The 19,462-nt window shown below is 40.2% G+C and overlaps 1 protein-coding gene and 1 long non-coding RNA gene across 2 annotated transcripts; one reads left to right on the top strand and one right to left on the bottom strand.

The window, feature by feature from the left end:
- Nucleotides 1-198: 198 nt before the first annotated feature.
- LOC127170047 (uncharacterized) lies at nt 199-1,259 on the top strand. Its single transcript, XR_007828307.1, has 3 exons — nt 199-634; nt 831-928; nt 1,027-1,259. It is a non-coding gene; the product is annotated as an uncharacterized LOC127170047 (long non-coding RNA).
- Nucleotides 1,260-2,614: 1,355 nt separating this feature from the next.
- On the bottom strand, nt 2,615-14,341 carry wu:fl23c11 (interleukin-17 receptor C). The gene is given in 16 exon segments (XM_051117515.1): nt 2,615-3,414; nt 3,501-3,539; nt 5,791-5,886; nt 5,974-6,025; nt 6,115-6,168; nt 7,690-7,904; nt 8,072-8,123; nt 8,584-8,646; nt 8,734-8,876; nt 11,482-11,522; nt 11,623-11,732; nt 12,071-12,285; nt 12,367-12,495; nt 12,604-12,631; nt 13,235-13,436; nt 13,978-14,341. Coding segments are annotated over 15 exon segments (2,145 nt in total). The 5' UTR covers nt 13,343-13,436; nt 13,978-14,341.
- Nucleotides 14,342-19,462: the final 5,121 nt, after the last annotated feature.

Below are 19,462 nucleotides of genomic sequence, written 5' to 3'. Positions count from 1 at the left end.
GAGACTTAGGAGATCGCATAAGTGTGTGTGTGCGTAAAGATAAGTCTTTAAAATAAGTCTTTGTATCTCTTCTTTCCTTTGCATGACTGTTAAAATACAGTTGTAACACACATAATGCCATTTGATTAAAAATCCCAAGTTGCTGAACATTATTATACAAATAAACCAATAGAGGAGACTGGGGCTAGTTGTCACACTTTTTACTGTACAGGCACACAACTTCAAGCTACAAAAATATAAAACTATTGAAAAAAGACAAATAATTTATGTAATGTGACACTTGTCTCAAAAGCGTACATCTTATATGAGAGATACAACTTATTGCCTTCGTGTTTCTCAGATACTGCCTTCGTGCCTCGTCCTCTGTGCTCCAAATTAGTGATGGGTCGTTCTTGAACGATTCGTTCATTTTGAACGAATCTTTAATGTGACTCGGGACGAAAGAGTCGCCTCGGGGAGTGATTCGTTCAGTCGCGCATGCGCAACATCCTATTAGGTTCTGTACCGGAATTAGTTCACCTGTTTTAGAGTCGTTCGTTCACCTTATGGGGCTGTCACGTGATGAACGAACGACTCAAACCCGAAGACTCAAAAGATGAACTAATCAATTCTCCTTCCGGCTCAGGCTGCATAGGTTAACATTACGGGGATGTCACGTGATGAACGAACGACTCAAACCCGAAGACTCATAAGATGAACTAATCAATTCTCCTTCCGGCTCAGACTGCATAGGTTAACATTACGGGGATGTCACGTGATGAACGAACGACTCAAACCCGAGGACTCCAGAGATGAACTAATCAATTCTCTTTCCGGCTCAGACTGCATAGGTTAACATTACAGGGCTGTCACGTGATGAACGAACGACTCAAACCCGAAGACTCAAAAGATGAACTAATCAATTCTCTTTCCGGCTCAGGCTGCATAGGTTAACATTACGGGGATGTCACGTGATGAACGAACGACTCAAACCCGAAGACTCATAAGATGAACTAATCAATTCTCCTTCCGGCTCAGACTGCATAGGTTAACATTACGGGGATGTCACGTGATGAACGAACGACTCAAACCCGAGGACTCGAGAGATGAACTAATCAATTCTCTTTCCGGCTCAGACTGCGTTGGTTAGCTAATTGGGCTGTCACGTGATGAACAAACAACTCCAATCCGAAAACCTGTCAGATAAGAGGCGAGGTGAGCGAATCATAGACTAAAGACCCAGGTAAACAATGAATGAATCTTTTTTTGTTTCTTATAGCATTATAGTTTTGTTTTGTTTGTAGTGTGATCAACGTTTGTGTAAGCAGTAGATGTGTTAGGGAGGTAAAACGTAATATTTTAATTATATTTTCCTAAAATGAACGAAATGACTCGAAAAAAGATTCGTTCATTTTGCTGAACGAGACTCAAAGGACCGAGTCGGTAAAATGATCCGAACTTCCCATCACTACTCCAAATGGCTAGTGATGGGTCGTTCTTGAACGATTCTTTCACTTTGAACCTTTGAATCTTTAATGTGACTCGGGACGAACGAGTCGTCTCGGGGAGTGATTCGTTCAGTCGCGCATGCGCAACATCCTATTAGGTTCTGTACTGGAATTAGTTCACCTGTTCCGAGTCTTCGGGTTTTTCGAGTCGTTCGTTCATCTTATGGGGCTGTGACGTGATGAACGAACGACTCAAACCCGAAAACTTGTCAGATAAGAGGTGAGGTGAGATAATCATAGACTAAAGGTAAACAATGAATGAATCTTTTCTGTTTCTTGTAGCATTATAGTTTTGTCTTGTTTGTAGTGTGATCAACGTTTGTGTAAGCAGTAGATGTGTTAGGGAAGTAACACGTAACATTTTAATTATGTTTTGCTAAAATGAACCAAATGACTCGAAAAAAGATTCGTTCATTTTGCTGAACGAGACCCAAAGGTCCGAGTCGGTAAAATGATCCGAACTTCCCATCACTACAAATGGCACGACAGTTTAATTGTGTGCTAGTCAGAGGGGAAACAAAGTGACTTCTCTCACAGTTTTGACCTTCTCTTTCATTTGTGTTTGTAGTTCTGTCATGTTGTTTTTGTCTTCATGCTTTAAAGAGAGAGTCCAGCTGCTCTGTTGTGGTTCCTTCTGTAAAACAAGCTCCGGTCCATCCTGCAGACTCTGTCCTGAGCTTGACATATATTTACATATCATATATACATTTTTACATCAATGCCAGACTGAGTTCATTTAAACCTGGCCAGTTTCTGGAATCACATCCTAGACTCTCACTGCAGTTTGGTTCAGTAAATGTTCTGCACAATCTATTTTAGATGAACCCCACCACCTACACAACATCCAGCGGGGTCACACCATGTCTTCCTGTCTAAAGGTGTGATCACATCAGCGAAATTTAGGCAAGATATCATGGGTGAAAAAGCACCATTGTCCATTGTCAGTAGTGATATATGAAGCACAGCTCACACAGAAGTAACTTTCAAACCAAGCAGTTTTCTGCCACATGATCAATGTGAACAAGAGCAAAAATCCAACATCACATGGACTCCTTTGAAATGACTGGATTTGGCCTGTGAAATTTTACTGAGATGCACTACATGTGAGCACACATTAAGGGAAGAGTTCACCAAAAATGTAAATTCACTGAAAATGTGCTCATCCTCAGGTCAAACAAGATTGTTTTGGTGTGGAGAGCAAGGCTCGACTAATCTGCCTGTAGCAGGACAGTTTCCCAGGCTTTCTCTGTTCTAGGCTCTACAGAGTCCTGAGGGAGCCTAGCACACGTGTGTCCTGTAGGTCCCGCGGGCCCTCTGAGCGCCCGTGACACTGCCTGTGATGCCGCTCTCAGCGCCCCCGCTCGCACCCACCGCTCTGATACTTTCTGTCCTTTACGAGTCCCTTGCGTGAGCTCCGTGATGAAGTCCAGACTCTGAGAAGGCAGGCTGAACAAAGGCAGTTCCCTGAAGAACTCCGGCAGGACCGTCACAGGGCTCTGCCCATCAAACCGAGCCAGCATGAACCGTTCTCCAGCTCGACCCAGCAGATAGTCGGCCAGAATGCAGCTCAGCGATGCGTCGAAGACCTCGGAGCATGTCGATGACTGGACATCACCTTTTACCCACGTCTTCCTTCCCTTTTCCGGTTTCTGCTCGGCGACTCGACAGCTCCATTCCTCAGCCCGCTCGCAGGCCGCCTGGGTCAGGACCAACACCGCCTTGCCTCGGCACCGCTGAACCCGGTCGAGACAAGAGTGCAGCCAGGGAACGGGACCCAGGGCGCTGATCTCTGAGTGCTTCCACAGGTCCAGAGAGACGCTGAAGCCCACACTGGAGAGACTGGAGCACAGACGGCACACCGGCTCAGTGACGGTGTGGTCTGCGTCGGGAGGACACACCAGCAGGACCTCCACGCCACCCGACGCGGCTGAAAACACATCAGCTTCAGTCAAGAGAACACTACAACTACAGGAAGTGACCAGCATGAGAGGTGAGAGCATGAAGGAAACTCACAGTTCACATCATCCACTTTCAGCCATCTGGACACCCAGCCTGTTACACAGAGAGAAGAGTTATTAGCACTTCAGCTCACAAAGATACACATACACTTTTTTGGGCTGCAGTGAGGATGGTCTGCCGGTCTGGGGTCCAGTGTTAGGGGTAACGCATTACGTAATCAGGTTACTTTTTTTTAAGTAACTAGTAAAGTAACGCATTACTTCTTATTTTCCAAGAAAATTAAGCTAACATTTGTGCTGAACTTTCTGCTCCTGTGTTCTATTGTACAGACGTGAATTCACTTTTTTGTTTGCCAAAACCAGAATTTTTATATTAGAAAGAAACAAGCGAGCCCCGCCCAGATAATAAAAAGTAACATTATGCATTACTTCCCATAAAAAGTAACGAAGTAACATAATTAGTTACTGTCCTAGGGAGTAATGCAATATTATAACACATTACTTTTAAAAGTAACTTTTCCCTACACTGTCAGTGTCACAGTGTCTTCCATACATCATGTGCATGCAAATGAACTTGACATGCAAATAAATGACCAAGGTAAAGTGAGGGGTTAGTAGACCTGAAATAATCCACAGGATCTACAGGAAACAATGAAGCATGAAAACTAGGGATGTAACGACATCAAAATCTCACGATACGATAATATCGCAATATGAAGTCCATGATACATTTATTGCGATATTAAAAAATAAATTAATTAATTAAATATTAAGAGTTCCAACCCATGATCTTACCTAAGAAAACTTAAGTCAGAAAAAAGTCAATGAATTAACTTGTACCTGAACTTTAAACCTGAACTTTCAACCCTCTTTTTATTTGTGATATACTGTCTCAATCTAAATTACATTCACACTGGTGTTTTAGGAAGCCAAACAAATTAGAATATAATAATAATAATAAAAACAATGACCATAATAGCCATATATTGTAAAACAATTGCACTGTAAAATAAATGAATATGAATATTTAAAAGGTATATTATTTTTGCTTTACACTACAGCAGGGAAATGACAATACTTCTTTCCTTATTTCTACATTTGAAAGAGATATTTTGAATTTGGACTGCAGTAACGTTACCCACCTAAACCGCTAGCTGTCAGCAATTCATACTGCACGTTTAAGCTTTTATTTTGATGGAAATGGCAGTAGAGCTTTTATTTTGAAGGAAAACCCCAGCCTTAGTAAAAAAACAGGCTTACAAAAACGCTTCTCACTACAAATCTAGTGAAATGCTGTAATCATCTGCCTCATAAATAAAGGATAACTGGTGTCCGTTCTGTTCCCAATTGTGCACTAAACTTACAGCACATGCAGTAAATGAGTTCACTGTGTTGACTGTGAACTGAGCCACTCTGAGGCATGGAAAACACCAGATCACAAGCTGATCGCCTTAACGAAGTGCACGCTTCGCTTTGAAATGCACAGCAAAATCAGACTTGATAAAGGAATTAAGCCATAATGTGTTTTTGGTTTAGTTTGTTTGACAGATACAGTGCCAAAGCATAATGGCCTAAAACGCAACTTTAAAGACCTTATATATTAAAATATTTTTTTAAAAATCTACACTTTTTGCCTGGAAGACCTATATCACTTCATATTGTCATGTGACCACGATAATTTTGAGACCATTTTGCTATTGCAATACCATGATATTGATAATATCGTTACATCCCTAATGAAAACACTTCAATGCCTTATAATCTGGTCAGTTGAAGAGGCAAAATATTTACTACATATTTTTTTAAAAGCTGTGAAATGATCATGATCCCTGTTGAAAAAAAACACCATTTGCTGGTTAGGTATGTTTTGAAGCATGGCAGCTGGTTTAAGCTGGACCTTAGTTGGTCATGAGCTGGTATAAGCTGGTCATGTGCTGGTCCTAAATCAGGGCTGCAAAATTTTGAGTTTAACTTGGAGTGAGAATTCCCACAGTGGGTTGTGGTGGGGCGTTGCTGGGGTTACTTTATATTCTCCAGCTCTGTGTGTGGACAGTGTGGCAACTGACTGACTTTTCTGTTCAACAAGGCTGAATGTATATGATCAAACACAGTAAAAGCAGTAATGTTATGAAACATTACAATGTAAAATAGCTAAAATAGCTCTATGTAAATATGTGTTCAAATGTAATTGATTGCCGTGATGCACGTGATCCTGTGGTGTCACATGATTCTTCAGAAATCATTCTAATATGCTGATTTGCTGCTCAAGAAACACTTCTGATTATTATCAATGTTGAAAACCATTGTGGTACCCAGTGTTTTTGTGTAATCTGTGTTGTACTCACTCTTCAGTGTCCCCTGCACTGCATAAGCTCCCAGCACTGACAGGAACACTAGCAGCGCACACAGCACCAGCGGGATGCTCCAGTGAGACCTGTCCACTGCAACAGGGAAACAATGAGCTGCTATTAATCACACTGCACAAAACTGCTCTCTAATCAGAACTAATGAATGTTGAATGTTCTTGCCTTCAAAAGGACATACTGGTCCCAGAAATCTATCCATTCCTGTTACTTCAACCTGAACAAGAGAGACAACACTGCCAGTTCACAAAACGAAGAGCCATGTCAGAAATGAACTGCAAACATGATGAAATATGTATTAGGTACCTGCACACACAATGAAGGATGACGTTCCACATGTAAAAACTCTCCTTTTAACTGCTGTAAAAGATGAAAGAATAAATAAGCGTACGGGAAGTATATTACTACTATATACTTAAAGGAGAAGTCCACTTCCAGAACAACAATGTACAAATAATTTACTCCCTCCCTTGTCATCCAAGATGTTCATGTCTTCATTGGTGCCCCAATTTTGAACTTTCAAAATATAGTTTAAATGCAGCTTCAAAGGACTCTAAACGATCCCAGCCAAGGAAGAAGGGTCTTATATCTAGCGAAATGATTGGTCATTTTTTTCTAAAAATAAAAATTTGCACAAAAGCACAAAAGCTTGTGTAGCACAGGCTCTGGGATGGGCGTCCACGACGCTTCAAATTAGTAATGGGTCGTTCTTGAACGATTCTTTCATTTTGAACGAATCTTTAATGTGACTCGGGATGAACGAGTCGTCTCGGGGAGTGATTCGTTCAGTCGCGCATGCACAACATCCTATTAGGTTCTGTACTGGAATTAGTTCACCTGTTTCGAGTCTCTGGGTTTTTTTGAGTCGTTCGTTCATCTTATGGGGCTGTCACGTGATGAACGAACGACTTAAACCCGAAAACTTGTCAGATAAGAGGTGAGGTGAGATAATCATAGACTAAAGACCCAGGTAAACAATGAATGAATCTTTTCTGTTTCTTGTAGCATTATAGTTTTGTCTTGTTTGTAGTGTGATCAACGTTTGTGTAAGCAGTAGATGTGTTAGGGAAGTAACATGTAACATTTTTATTATATTGTGAAATGACTCGAAAGAAAATCTGTTCATTTTGCTGAACGAGACTCAAAGGTTCGAGTCAGTAAAATGATCCGAACTTCCCATCACTACTACGAATCACGTCTAAGTTCATCGACTGTGTACTGAGTATGGCGACAAACTCCATCTCATTTTCTCCTACAACTTCAGAATCGTCTGACATTGTACCTTTTTGTTTGTAAACAGTGTTTGACTTACTTGACGTGTTTGCTTTGTAAACACTGGGTCTGTAGTTCCGCGTGACCTTTCAGTGTGATTCAATAGTACGTAGTGTCGTGGACGTGCATCCCAGAGCCTGTGTTACACAACCTTTTGTGCTTACAAAGTATAAAAAAAATGTATTTTCCAAAAAAAATGACAGATCGTTCCGCCAGATAAGACCCTTCTTCCTCGTCTGGGATCGTTTAGAGCCCTTTAAAGCTGCATTTAAACTGCATTTTGGAAGTTCAAAATTGGGGCACCAGTGAAGTCCATTATATGGAGAAAAATCCTGCAACGTTTTCCTCAAAAAACACAATTTCTTCACGACTGAAGACAGAAAGACACAAACATCTTGGATGACAAGGGGGTGAGAAAATTATTTGTGAATTGTTGTTCTGGAAGTGGACTTCTACTTTAAGAAGTACACTTGAGTTTACTTATACTGCAAGTCAAGCCTCATGATTACTATTGCTTATACAGTTCTTGTTCTTGTCATTTGTATGAACCCCTAATCCGAATTATTAAACTTCACCATGTAACTTGATATCTCAAGCACATTTTCGCACCCAGTGTCTGTGGTCAGCCTCCATCCAGCTGTCGTTCAGGCGTGTGTGGACCCGAGATCTGCCGTTGAGCGCGTGGCAGCTGCTGTCCAGTCCTGAACTCTTCCTACACAACCACAGCTGAGCCTCCAGCCTGCAGGGGGCGCTGATGTTCCAGACCAGAGCTGCCTGCTTGTGATGGGTTTCAGCCTCTGACAAAGACACGGACACGCTGGAGCCTGAGACAGTTGAGAACAAAAGCAGAGCGAAACACTCATGATGTTATACAGTGTCTGCACTCACTGCATTGTCATTTACTGAGTCTGGGAGTCTACTTCTAGCCTGTAAACTCTTTGATTTTACAGAGGTGCAGCTAAATATTTTAAATATATTTTCAATGCCATACCTGTTTCATTCAAAAATGGACAATACTGTGTTCGGATAAATTCTCCCCAAATCTATGAAAAGTAGGAACAGAAGAAGCATTAATTAGAAAGCAATAAAAACTGCAAAAAGATTAATATTACTGGCTAATATTACATAACTAATCTTTACTTTCTTGATAGATGGGGTTTTTTCACATAGCTTTCACATGTTCTAATATAAACATCACTGTATTAGCCTTCAATCGTGTTATTTATTTATTAGCTTTCAGTCAGTGTTATTTATGTAACTAATTTATTCTGTATGTTTGTACGTAATAATTTAATATATGGTGCTTTTCAGTTTATTTGTTTAATAATTCAGTAGTTTCCTTAATCCCTCCCTGTAGCTTGTACTATTGTAAACCATGTCTGAAACTTTGTATTACAAACATTTCTTGTGTTTTATTTGTAATGAATCACTTGTTGTATTCCTCATCAGTCACTTTGGATGAAAGCTAAATAAATAAATGTAAATAAACATTGGTGGCATTACCTCAAAGCACAGACAGGGGGTGACAGAGCTGCGTGAAATCGGAAACTCATGGCTGGCATTATTCTTTACATTAAGGAAGAAACAGACAAACAAGTTAAAACTTGAATGAACCAATGAAATGCAAATGTATTGCAAGGCAGCGTGACATACCCATTCCACCTTAAGACAGCGCCCCTTCCTATCCAGTTTCTGGCACACGTTAAACTCCTGGTATCTCTCTTTATCTGCATTGGCCACATACAGTATTATTGCTCCTGTCACATGGTCAGTTTTCTTCTGCAGCCTGGGAGCTACTGGAAAACAAAGCCGAAGAGAGGAGGTCGTAGTGGGCCACTGATGGGCCTGATGGAACTATGAAACATCTATGAAAAACCTCTGTGACCCAATCAGATTAGCATTTACAGTGTCCTTTACTAACCCTTGGTAAATATGAACAAAACAGTTTCTCCTCAACAATCTGTAAGAATCACAGGTGGAGATCACAGACACTAATTGGGTTTTTGGGGGTTAAAAAGAGCAATTGCAAATGCAATTTCCCTCCTCAGGGAAACAGTACATTGAGTATTACCTGAGACTGCCTGTCTCTCTACACCCTGGGCTTTGGTACCGGTTGCACATTTTTTGGAGGGGGCCTATACCCCCTATGCTCCAGTAGCCACAGAGCTTGGCTTACCAATAACAAATAACCTACCACATCCAGCCCAGAGCTCCCTATTCGGGTGGTCCCTTGTTCAGTGATCCCCAGTCTGGTGGTCTAAGTGCTCCCTCACCCAGTGGTCTTAAGTCCAGTGGTCCCAGAGGTCTTTTCACTGTTGGCTGCATTTCATGCAATGGGAACCACCATCTTGCATGTTTGGATCGCACACACTTCCCTTCTTCAGCCTGAGACGGTGGTGTCCACTCTTGAGCTCTATGTCTCCACAGAGGGTTCTCCTTGTCAGGGTTGTGGACTTATTTCTGGCCACCTGACGCCCCCACTGCCTTTCTTGCTGATTTCTTTCTTCTGTCATTATGTCTAATGGTTGTCAACTGTGTCTTGTTTCCCGGTTGTGTGTTTAAGTCGCCCTTCTCCTGAGTACTTTGCTCAGTGTTTCCTGTGCTATGACCAAGTCTAAGTCAGTCTTATGCTCTGCTTAAAGGAGAAGTCCAGAACCATCTAAGATGTCCATGCCTTTCTTTCTTGAGTTGTAAAGAAAACGTTTTTTTCAGGAGAACATTTCAGGAATTATCTGCATATAGTTGACTTCTGTGGTGCCCGCGAGTTTGAAAATGCAGTTTACATGCAGTTTCAAAGGACTCTAAACGATCCCAGGTGAGGAAGAAGGGTCTTATCCTCTTTGATCGGTCTTTTTTAAAAAAAAAATGTATGTACTTTTTAACCTCAAATGCTCATCTTGTCTAGCTTTGCGATGTGCATGCATAGTCTGTGTAATCCGCGTCAGTACAGTTAGGGTACGTAACAAATCTCCCATCTCATTTTCTCCTCCAACTTCAAAACCGTCCTACATCTTTACATGTACAATTTGTACACACAGGGTTGGGATGTAGGACGATTTTGAAGTTGGAGGAGAAAATGAGATGGGAGTTTTCTGACACACATTAACTGCATTGACCCAGATTACACAGAGAAAGCATGCATATTGCAGAGCTAGACAAGACGAACATTTGTTAAAAGTTATATACTTTTTTTTTTTTTTTTGACTGATTGTTTTGCTAGATAAGACCTTTCTTCCTGTGCTGGGATTGTTTAGAGTTCTTTGAAGCTGCATTTAAACTACATTTTGGAAGTTCAAACTCGCGGGCACCATAGAAGTTCTCTATATAGAGAACATTCCTGAAATTTCTTTACGACTGAAGAAAGAAAAGCATGGAAATCTTGGATGACAACAGGGTAAGTAAAATATCTGTAAATTTTTGTTCTCGAAGTGAACTACTCCTTTAATGGATTTATCCTCAAACAACATTGTGCATCTGGTATAGTTCCTTTGTTTTGTTTTATCGACTTTTCTTGAAACAGTTTGGAGTTCAGAGCAGTAAAATGCAGTGTCTGTGATGTAAGCGGCCTAAGGAGACAGGAAGGAAGGCTGATGGTCCTTGCAGTGGCAAACCAGGTGTAACCGTGTGTCTCCCCAGATGTGTACGAGAACTTTCAAGTGTCTTGGTGGGAGACTGGAGTAACATCTCATGGCAAGACCTGGCAAACCTGGTGCACACACCTTTGTTCACCTTTGTTCAGGGACTCAACATTATTCCCTTTCTGTTTGCCAAATGACTGTGAAACTTGTTCAGTTTATGACTCAGTTGTTTCAAATCAAATCAAATATTTACACAAGTTAAGAAATTAGCAGTTAAGAAAAGCAGTTAAAATTGAGAGAATGTTTTCTGAGTTTATTATTTTCTTTCAATTACAAATACATTTTCTTTTAAGTTGAAAAAATAAAAAGATATTTTAATGATATTTTTCGATGGGTTTTTTTGCTCATATTTGCCAAGGGTATCATCTGTAGGCCGCACTCTATTATATGTAGAGACATTATATGTACATTATTCAATTACTGGTTTATACTTCATACTCATAAGCAATAACTAAAATGTACTTTTGTGACACTAAGCCAGTATCCTGTGACTTTCCCCTGAGCTGCCCTGTATGAATGCATTTTCTCTTTTGGGTAAACTTTTCCATAGCGGATTGGTGTTTGTCAGTAATGTTTGATTTCAGCTACAGTTGCTGCTTCTTACACAGAGTTTGTTGGCATTCACTGAGGCATTGTGAACCTGACTACACACTTCATCAGGATACATGACTCCTTGGAAATCGAACCCATGATCTGCAACTATTTTACTGTCACTCTACTAGTCATATAACTAGGTGGGTAAACTGGACACCTGTTAACTTACCCTTACAGAAGACGGCATCGAAACCCTTGGAACACACTGAAAGAGAAAAATGTATTGGTGCCATCCATTATCAAATGTTAAGCAGTCATTTGCGTGTCTCAGTAAAAGAAGTGTGCATGTTTATTGCATATTTACCTTCCTCTTTTTTTAGGAATATTGAGATGTTTAGTGGGGTGTTGTTGTGAAAAATGCACTAGGACAGAACCGCCGAGCTCTGCCTTCGGTATCTCCACGACTAAAGACATCCACACCTATGACACACACACCTGAAACAATCAGCTCATCCAGTGCAACACTTCACAAAACAAAAAACTAGAAAAGGTTTAAATGTTAAACTTTTAGTGTTAATTTGACAAAGCCTTCCACAATGTCAAAAATGTCTGAGGCTGGGACTTTGAGTCTAGTCTTGAGAAAACTTGAAGTTTGAAAGGTATGCAAGCCTTATCTTATCTGAATACGTGGGCAGATTTAGGACGGATTTGAAAGAGATTCAAGCTGAAATGTGGTTGCTAGAGAGTTGCTAAGCAGTTACTAAGGTGTTCTGCTTGCTAGGTCATTGGTATGTTATAGATAGATAGATCTGTTTGACCTGCAGTGTGGCGCTGTCATCAAACGCTGAAGAAAGGACTGTGAAGCGGAGCGTGCTGGAGTGGTGCTGTGAAGAGTATGCGAAACACACACGAACAGTGGCGCCAGTCGTCATGTTGTCGAGGTCTTCTTGATGAGCGCCCTCACGCATTTCCTCGTGGGGCTCCTCTGCCTCTTCATCTCCGCTGCCGTCACCCGTCACAGGTTGATCTGCATCTAACACAGCATCAACAAACCTCAAGAAACAATCCTGCTGTTCAGAGAAACTCAGCCTCCAAATCTACTGTGACGAGATACCTGTGACTGTGACGTTCACCAGGACTTTCAGGCACAATCTCCAGGTCTGCTGCTTTTGGCACTGCACGATGTGGGCGTCTAAACCGCTCACGTAGACATGCTTGTCATTCTGAATACAAGTAGGGCCACCTAAGCCAAGACAATGAGACAAAGGAGGCCAGTGAAGTGCACAGTTCTGCTGGTAATGGTGACATGTCTGCCATACACGGATTCGCACATTAGTCAAGGTTTTGTTACCTGATTTTACTTCACAGTGAACTATGCCCTAAAGAGACAAAATAATAAACAGAGACTCAGTCACATTAACAGAAATCATTACGATTTTACAAATTCAAATTTTGCATTTTAATTTTAATAATGGTTAAGTACATTTACATAGAGACAAGATCTTAAATAATTACATTTATATTGCAGTATAATTTAAATAAAACAACACTGCATTACAGTTTCATGTTCGTATGAATGCAAATGTCGTGGCATTTAAGTGATATGCATAGATGGTTGCAGATAACAGCATGCAGAAAAACTACACACATGCACGCAAGTCTCCACTGTAAACAAGAAAACGTTTAACTTCCTAAAACTCGCACGCACCCTCCCACTCTATAACATACGCACGCACAGCAAACAGCCAGATTCTCAGTAACTGTATCCATGTAGAAACATGTCTGAGCTGGAACTGAGCGAGTCAACTGTATCACGCTAACAACTGTTAGAAAGCAGGGCTCATAAGAGTCTGAAACTGGTTTAAAACTATTTTATGTTCTCAACTAATTGTAGCTACGTCAGTCTCGGTATGCTTGTTTATTACTAAGTTTAAAAAGGAAACTGTCTAGCTAGGAAAACACACACGTTAATCGTACCGTACCTGTCCAAAGGTGAGCGCATGATCCGCGCTGAGCTCGATTCTCTCGTGCGCCCGTGTGAAGATGCACAGCGGCACAGAGACCAGCAGCAGCAGGATCCACACAGTCATGACACTCTCACACACGCAAACACACACACACTGGGTGCTGCCTGGATTCAAAATGAAAATCAACAGCTCCCGCCGCCACACAGTTCACAACAGACTGAAATCGGACAGTGAGAGAGAGAGAGAGAGAGAGAGAAAATAATGCTATATAAATAATGTTTCAAACACTGTAAAAATGTACAGTGATAAGCTGTTAAAGTCACTTTAACTTCAGTTATTTTAAACCGACTTTATATGGGTTGAATCTTGTAGAATTTGTTATAAAAAGTTATTTTTAACTAGTAAATAACTTTTTATATAAAAAAGTAAAAACACATGTTCCATGACTGACTGATCATTTCATTTTTTACAGTGAAAAAAAACGCTATTTGAAAAAAATATTCACAGAATCCACACGTGTAACTTACAGCTGACAACTTTAAGATAAATGGAAAGCTGCTATATTGTGTGTGTGTGTGCGTGTGTGTCTTCTTGTATAATGTTTATCATGCCAGTTTATAAACCCAATTAAAGCAAGATAACGCAGCTGAAGAGAGCCTGAGAACAAATAAAGTCTTCTCAAATTAAAGCTCATAGCTGGATGAAACACTAAAAAAGTGTATTAAGTGGTAAATCAGAAACTGAATACTGAGGTTTACCTTCTGTCTTTTGTTTTGTGGGTAAGAAAAGTGAAATGTCCTGCCATGTGTTCCTCAGGAGCGAGTGGTTCGAGGTGTGCGCTGAGCGGAACTTTACAGCTGTTTCACAGGGAACTGTTTGGAATGACAAATATCCTCCTACTCCACCCAACAGCAGCACATCAGCGCAAACACCCAATAGGGTGTTTTCAGACGTGCACTCTCAGATTTAGGTGAGCCCAGAATAAACGCAACGCCGCCTTTATTCGCGTTTTCCCATATAGAATAATCTCCACAGCCCCTTTATATCATTATCTTTGTCCATTATGCTACATTATGCGTTTTAACATTGTTTTTCTTCAGGACAAAAACGTCTATTTAACGCATTGCGTTCTGGGCACATTTGCTTGCCTATATGGAGTTGGTCCTTTTTAAAGGGGTCATCGGATGCCCATTTTCACAAGTTGATATGATTCTTTAGAGTCTTAATCATGGGCCATTTTTAGGGGGGGATATAGCCTATAAACTGACTACTCAGCCCCCCTAAAATTTTGCGATTAGCTCCATAAACTGTACACGAATTCGTGATCGCCTCAGTCCCTTTTAAATTACATATGAAAATTGCGGCTCCTTCTTCGATCGGCTCCTCCCCGTCTTTCTTTCAGCGCGCTCTTCAATTCGCAGATCTCGGCACCAGCGCGATCACACTGCATTGTTTTCCCAACTGTTGTAGTTTAGTCATGCTGGTTGGTCATACAAGCAAGACATCATTCATCACTGTAAAGCTTTGGTAAAATAAATAAATACAAATAATTAATAATAATAATAATAATAATAAAAGAAAGAAAATAAAACTTTAAAGCTTTTACAAAATAAAGAAAACGGCTTTCCGCCTTGTTTTCCTTTAGGTGAACTTTGGATCGTGTCACAGTGAATTGAAACTCAGCACTTTTTTTTCCTTTCCTTTTGTTAATAAGTTACTAATTTAAGTGAAAGTGAAAACTGCTGGTGGGAAGGGCCCCATCTCGTTCTGTTATGCCCAGTCTGTACCCTACGCATGATACTGAATGTACCCAGAGGTCAGACGTTCTGAACAGCTCTTTGTCTATTTTGGTGGACAGCAGAAGGGGAACACTGTCTCCCACTGGATTGTGGTCAGGATCCGAACGGCCTACCAGGACAGAGGTCCCACTGGGAGTCCCAGCCACTCGACCAGAGATGCCACTGCCTCAGCAGCCTTGGTAAACAGGGCCTCTCTAACAGACATTTTGTAGAGCTGCATATTGGGCTACTCCTAACAGATTTGTCGAATTCTCTGCGACTGGAGCCAGTGTCTTCCAGAGTTCTAAACATAACTCATGACTCGAGACTGGTACGGTGTAGAGCTTGCTGTAGCGCTTCCCCCTTTGGGTGAATGCGCTGCTTCAGTTCAGTAAGTTTCCCCAGGTGAACCCTGAACTACTCCTTCCATCACTCTAGCACATTACACATAGCCAAGTTCGGAGGAGGAACTTGCTATTAGAACCCAATACAAGGTAGGTTGCCTCATGTGAATTCTTGTATTGGTTGGTGCTCCACCAATGGTTTAATTAAATTTTAAAGGATAAAAATTTCAGAATAAGTGTGCACAATAATTGCATACATTCTCCTTTTTGTGGACCAAGTCCAAATGTTCTGGTTTTAATTCATTTTGAGATAATATTTAGGGGGATGATTGCAAAGATGTCAATGTGAGGTAACTGTAAAAACTTAATAATACTGGACCTTGTTTAAAAAAGGTGAAATTATCAATAAACCCCTAGATCAGCTAGTTTGGCATAATCTTACATTAGTACTATTTTAATAGTAAATAAAAGTAAATGGGGCACCATTGTTCTGAATATTATAATTAAATTGGGGAATTATGTGAGTCAAGTCAAATTCCTGAAGTGACAAGGTGGTGTAATCACCACTCAAAGAGCCATTTTGTAAATATTTTGAAAAAAGATCATGTGACAGGAAATTATATCACAGAGAAGGACCTCTGATGAGTATTGTAATATCATTACAATATGAAAATTAAAATTACAATACAAGATGAGTTCACTGTTCATCACTATGATGATTTCTTGTCAGATATTGTCTTAACTGTAAATACAATATGACACATGAGTTCACTGTTCAGCACTGTGATAATTTTGTGCTGCGGGGGTTTTTTAGCATTGAACGAAAAGCACTTCAGCTGAACTTGTTGACAGTCATGCTTGATTTTCAGTGTCAATTTCTTTAACAAACAACAGTCTTTGGCTGTAGAGGCAACATAGTCACATGGTATAACTGGTTTGTGTCAATTGGCGTAACCAGTATTTTTCATAAAAATATAATTATGTACAGAAAAATTAACGTTAAATAAAAAGTAGTCATATAGTTTAGTATAATAATATGTTTTTTTAAATTTTTTTACATAATTTGTCAAAGATTATTTAGAAAACAGAGGTGTTTTCAGCATATGTCCCGCCAAATATAGCAAAAACCCATTAAAATTTACATTTAAAGTTAACTCTAAGAGAATCTATTTTCGTGTGATATTTTAAAATGAAGTGTTTATTTTAATGAGTAAGCTTACATGCTTACATTTTTTTGTCGGTTACACCATTTGACATTTTCATGCCTTAACTTTTGCAAAAAATGGTGAATATGTCATTTTTAATTACATAAAATCAACATAATCACACAGCGTAGATTTTAAAATACCTGATGGATGCGTTGAAAACAAGTTTTTAAAAGATTTTTGAATTTCTCGTCTTGCCAACCCCTTTTTTGTCACTGACCCAGCCATGCCTTGGCTTGAGGACAACTTTTGCAGTTATTAGGCCCAACCTCAAAGCAGGAAGCAGTCACCAAGAGTGCCTGCTTTGAAGGCCCCTGAGGAACGTGGATAGATCCCAGGTCGGAACAGTATCAGGGCAAGGCAGGTTCAGTCTGCTGGCCCCCCTCAAGTCAGAGAGCTCAGGTTCTGGCTTATACTGAGGCTGAGCACGTGACAGTGCAGACTTTGCAGACTCATCGCTGCAGAAATTGACTCAATTAGAGTGGAATTTGCTCTCAAGTTTTGCAGGATGGCTGCAGAGGAGAAGCACTGCTTGAGTGAAGCACCTTTCTGCTGCCGGGGTTAGTAGTAGGCTCCTTCACATCTTTCTTCAGAGTTCAACGACGAGATGACCTTCGCACTGAAAGAGATTCTCATTGAAAAGCATGAAGCGTCAATGTATATAGGCAGCTGTTTTTGCAGGCTGAAATGCCATTTGTTTGTGCAGCTACACAAAACGTTATCAAATCAGGCTTCAGTATTCAAAGAAAGCGTTTCCCCATAAGGGTTATGTTAATGCAATGCGAGCGAACCGCATCTAAAGGGAAACACCAAGTTCTGTTTTTAGACCACAGGTCACAGCTTTAAAATATCAGTATTCAATACCATTTACTCTTCTTACTACGTAAAGGATATTTTTGTATTTATGTATTTAAAGTATAATTTGGGTATTTACTATTTTCTACTCGAGAAAAAAAAAAAAAACAGTAGTCCTGTTTACAAGTGTGAAGAGAACTGACTGTCCACAAGCTCTCACGCTGTTTTAACATTCATGTGATGGAAGATCAGATTGTTTATCATGTGCTGTGTTTTGCATGTTCATGTTTGTTAGTCACGCACAGCATAGCTAGTCTATGGGTCTTATGCAAATTCACCAACCACTCATATTACATCTTAGAAGCTGTTCCACATTTGAGCACAAGTGTACTGAAATGAACTAGCCATTCCAGTGTTTGCATTGTGCAGCCAAGTGTAGCCAGTTGGGAAGAGAAATAATTATTTCCTTATTTGCAGATCTGGAACTGCTACAAAACCACCAAATTATGGCGTTACGTCTGCCTGAACGGACATTTGTTTACACCAATCGAACACCGAGTATATCGCCAACACAATGTTTGTGACAATTCAGTGTTATAGGAACTGGTTAGCTTTTCATGTTAACATTAATACACTTTAAAAATGAAAATGTTGATTTCCACATGCATTGTGCTGCACCTACCCTTCATTTGCAGAGCTAAAGATGTACTCAGGCCAAAAGTTGCTCATTTAGTTTCAGATAAACAGATATATAAATAGATATAAACTTTAGCTGTCAGACAACGTCTGAAAAAGTTGGAGTTGTCATTTTGTGTGTACCTTATTCAGTCCTAGGACAGCCTGATGTACAAAAGAATGTTTTTCTTTTGAAAATCTTGGGACCTTCAGAGGTTATTTGATCAAATAATGGTTATTTAATCAAAGCTGATGTCAAACAACCCTTTTCATCCTCTCACATTTCTTTCAAGATGAATATCACGTTTAGCTGGCGTGTAAGTCATGATATAGAAGTGCAGTGGGTTGGAAATGGCATTTCATGTTTACCTTGAGATTCAGTAGGTCAGGCAGGTTTGACATCAAACGCCTCAGTTTACCTTGATTTCTCTTCTTACTGTGTGAGATTCATCAGTGCATCTTAGTCCAAAGAAAAAGTTGTATTCGTAATCTTTTGTCAAAATGTAGCAACTTGCTGAAACGACTTTACACCGATCACCAATTCCTATTATTTTTTTAAACTCTCTTCTCCAACCAAGGCAGTTTTCATCAACATATTCCTACATTTTCCTCTCTGCATATTGACAAAATATTTCATGTTTTCTTGCATGTGCTTTTTAAGAAACACAAGTAATGAATTCTGCAAAGCTGCAACGTTGGCCTGTTTGCAAACTGGAGGGAACTTTACTATTGCTTACTAGCAAGAAGGGCTTTCTGTTGCAGTCCGAGCAGAGGATGCAACCAAATAATTGTGGGGAGCGAATCAATCATTGAAAAGCCCAAATGAGTCGACCGCTTACGCTGTCATTGGTTTGTTTTGTAATGTTGGCTTCAGCAGTTCTTCTAGAAGCCATGAACCCTAACGAAACCTGATAGACTTTCTGTTACTGGGTCATTGTTATATGTGCAAACGGATGAATGCACTAGATAAAATTAAAGTTTCGGTATATTTTGCATAACGTCCAGCTTTTGGTTATTGTGACGGACGGGCGCCGTAACACCCTGCTGACGCACATGACGCAGCATCTGCAAAGCATGTCAGGCCGTTGAGAAAACTTGTTCGGTAGCATGTCATTAACACAACAGTCGTGTACCAAAACAATTTTGATTGCAGCACAGCTCTAGGGGAAAATAGCTGTCTGACACCCACATGAACATGTAGATGATTCCCTTACTTTCGACTAAATTTCTGCCGCATTTAATGAAACTTGTGCTCCTGCTGCAGTGCAGATGAATTTGCATGCATTTTACTGTTGGTCAAATTGTTCGAAGATGGTTCCTGATTCTAAAAAAAAAAGGAAGATAAGATCATTGTGAGTACATGAAAACATTTCTACATGTCTGGCTGATTCATTCGTTGTACAAAGACAGAAAAAAAGGCATTTGTCTGAGCATAGTAGACTGGAT

Source organism: Labeo rohita, chromosome 8 (assembly GCF_022985175.1).
Source record: "Labeo rohita strain BAU-BD-2019 chromosome 8, IGBB_LRoh.1.0, whole genome shotgun sequence".
NCBI classification, from domain to species: Eukaryota; Metazoa; Chordata; class Actinopteri; order Cypriniformes; family Cyprinidae; genus Labeo; species Labeo rohita.
The sequence above is the reverse complement of the archived record's forward strand: the minus strand, read 5'-3'. Positions and strand labels throughout refer to the sequence as shown.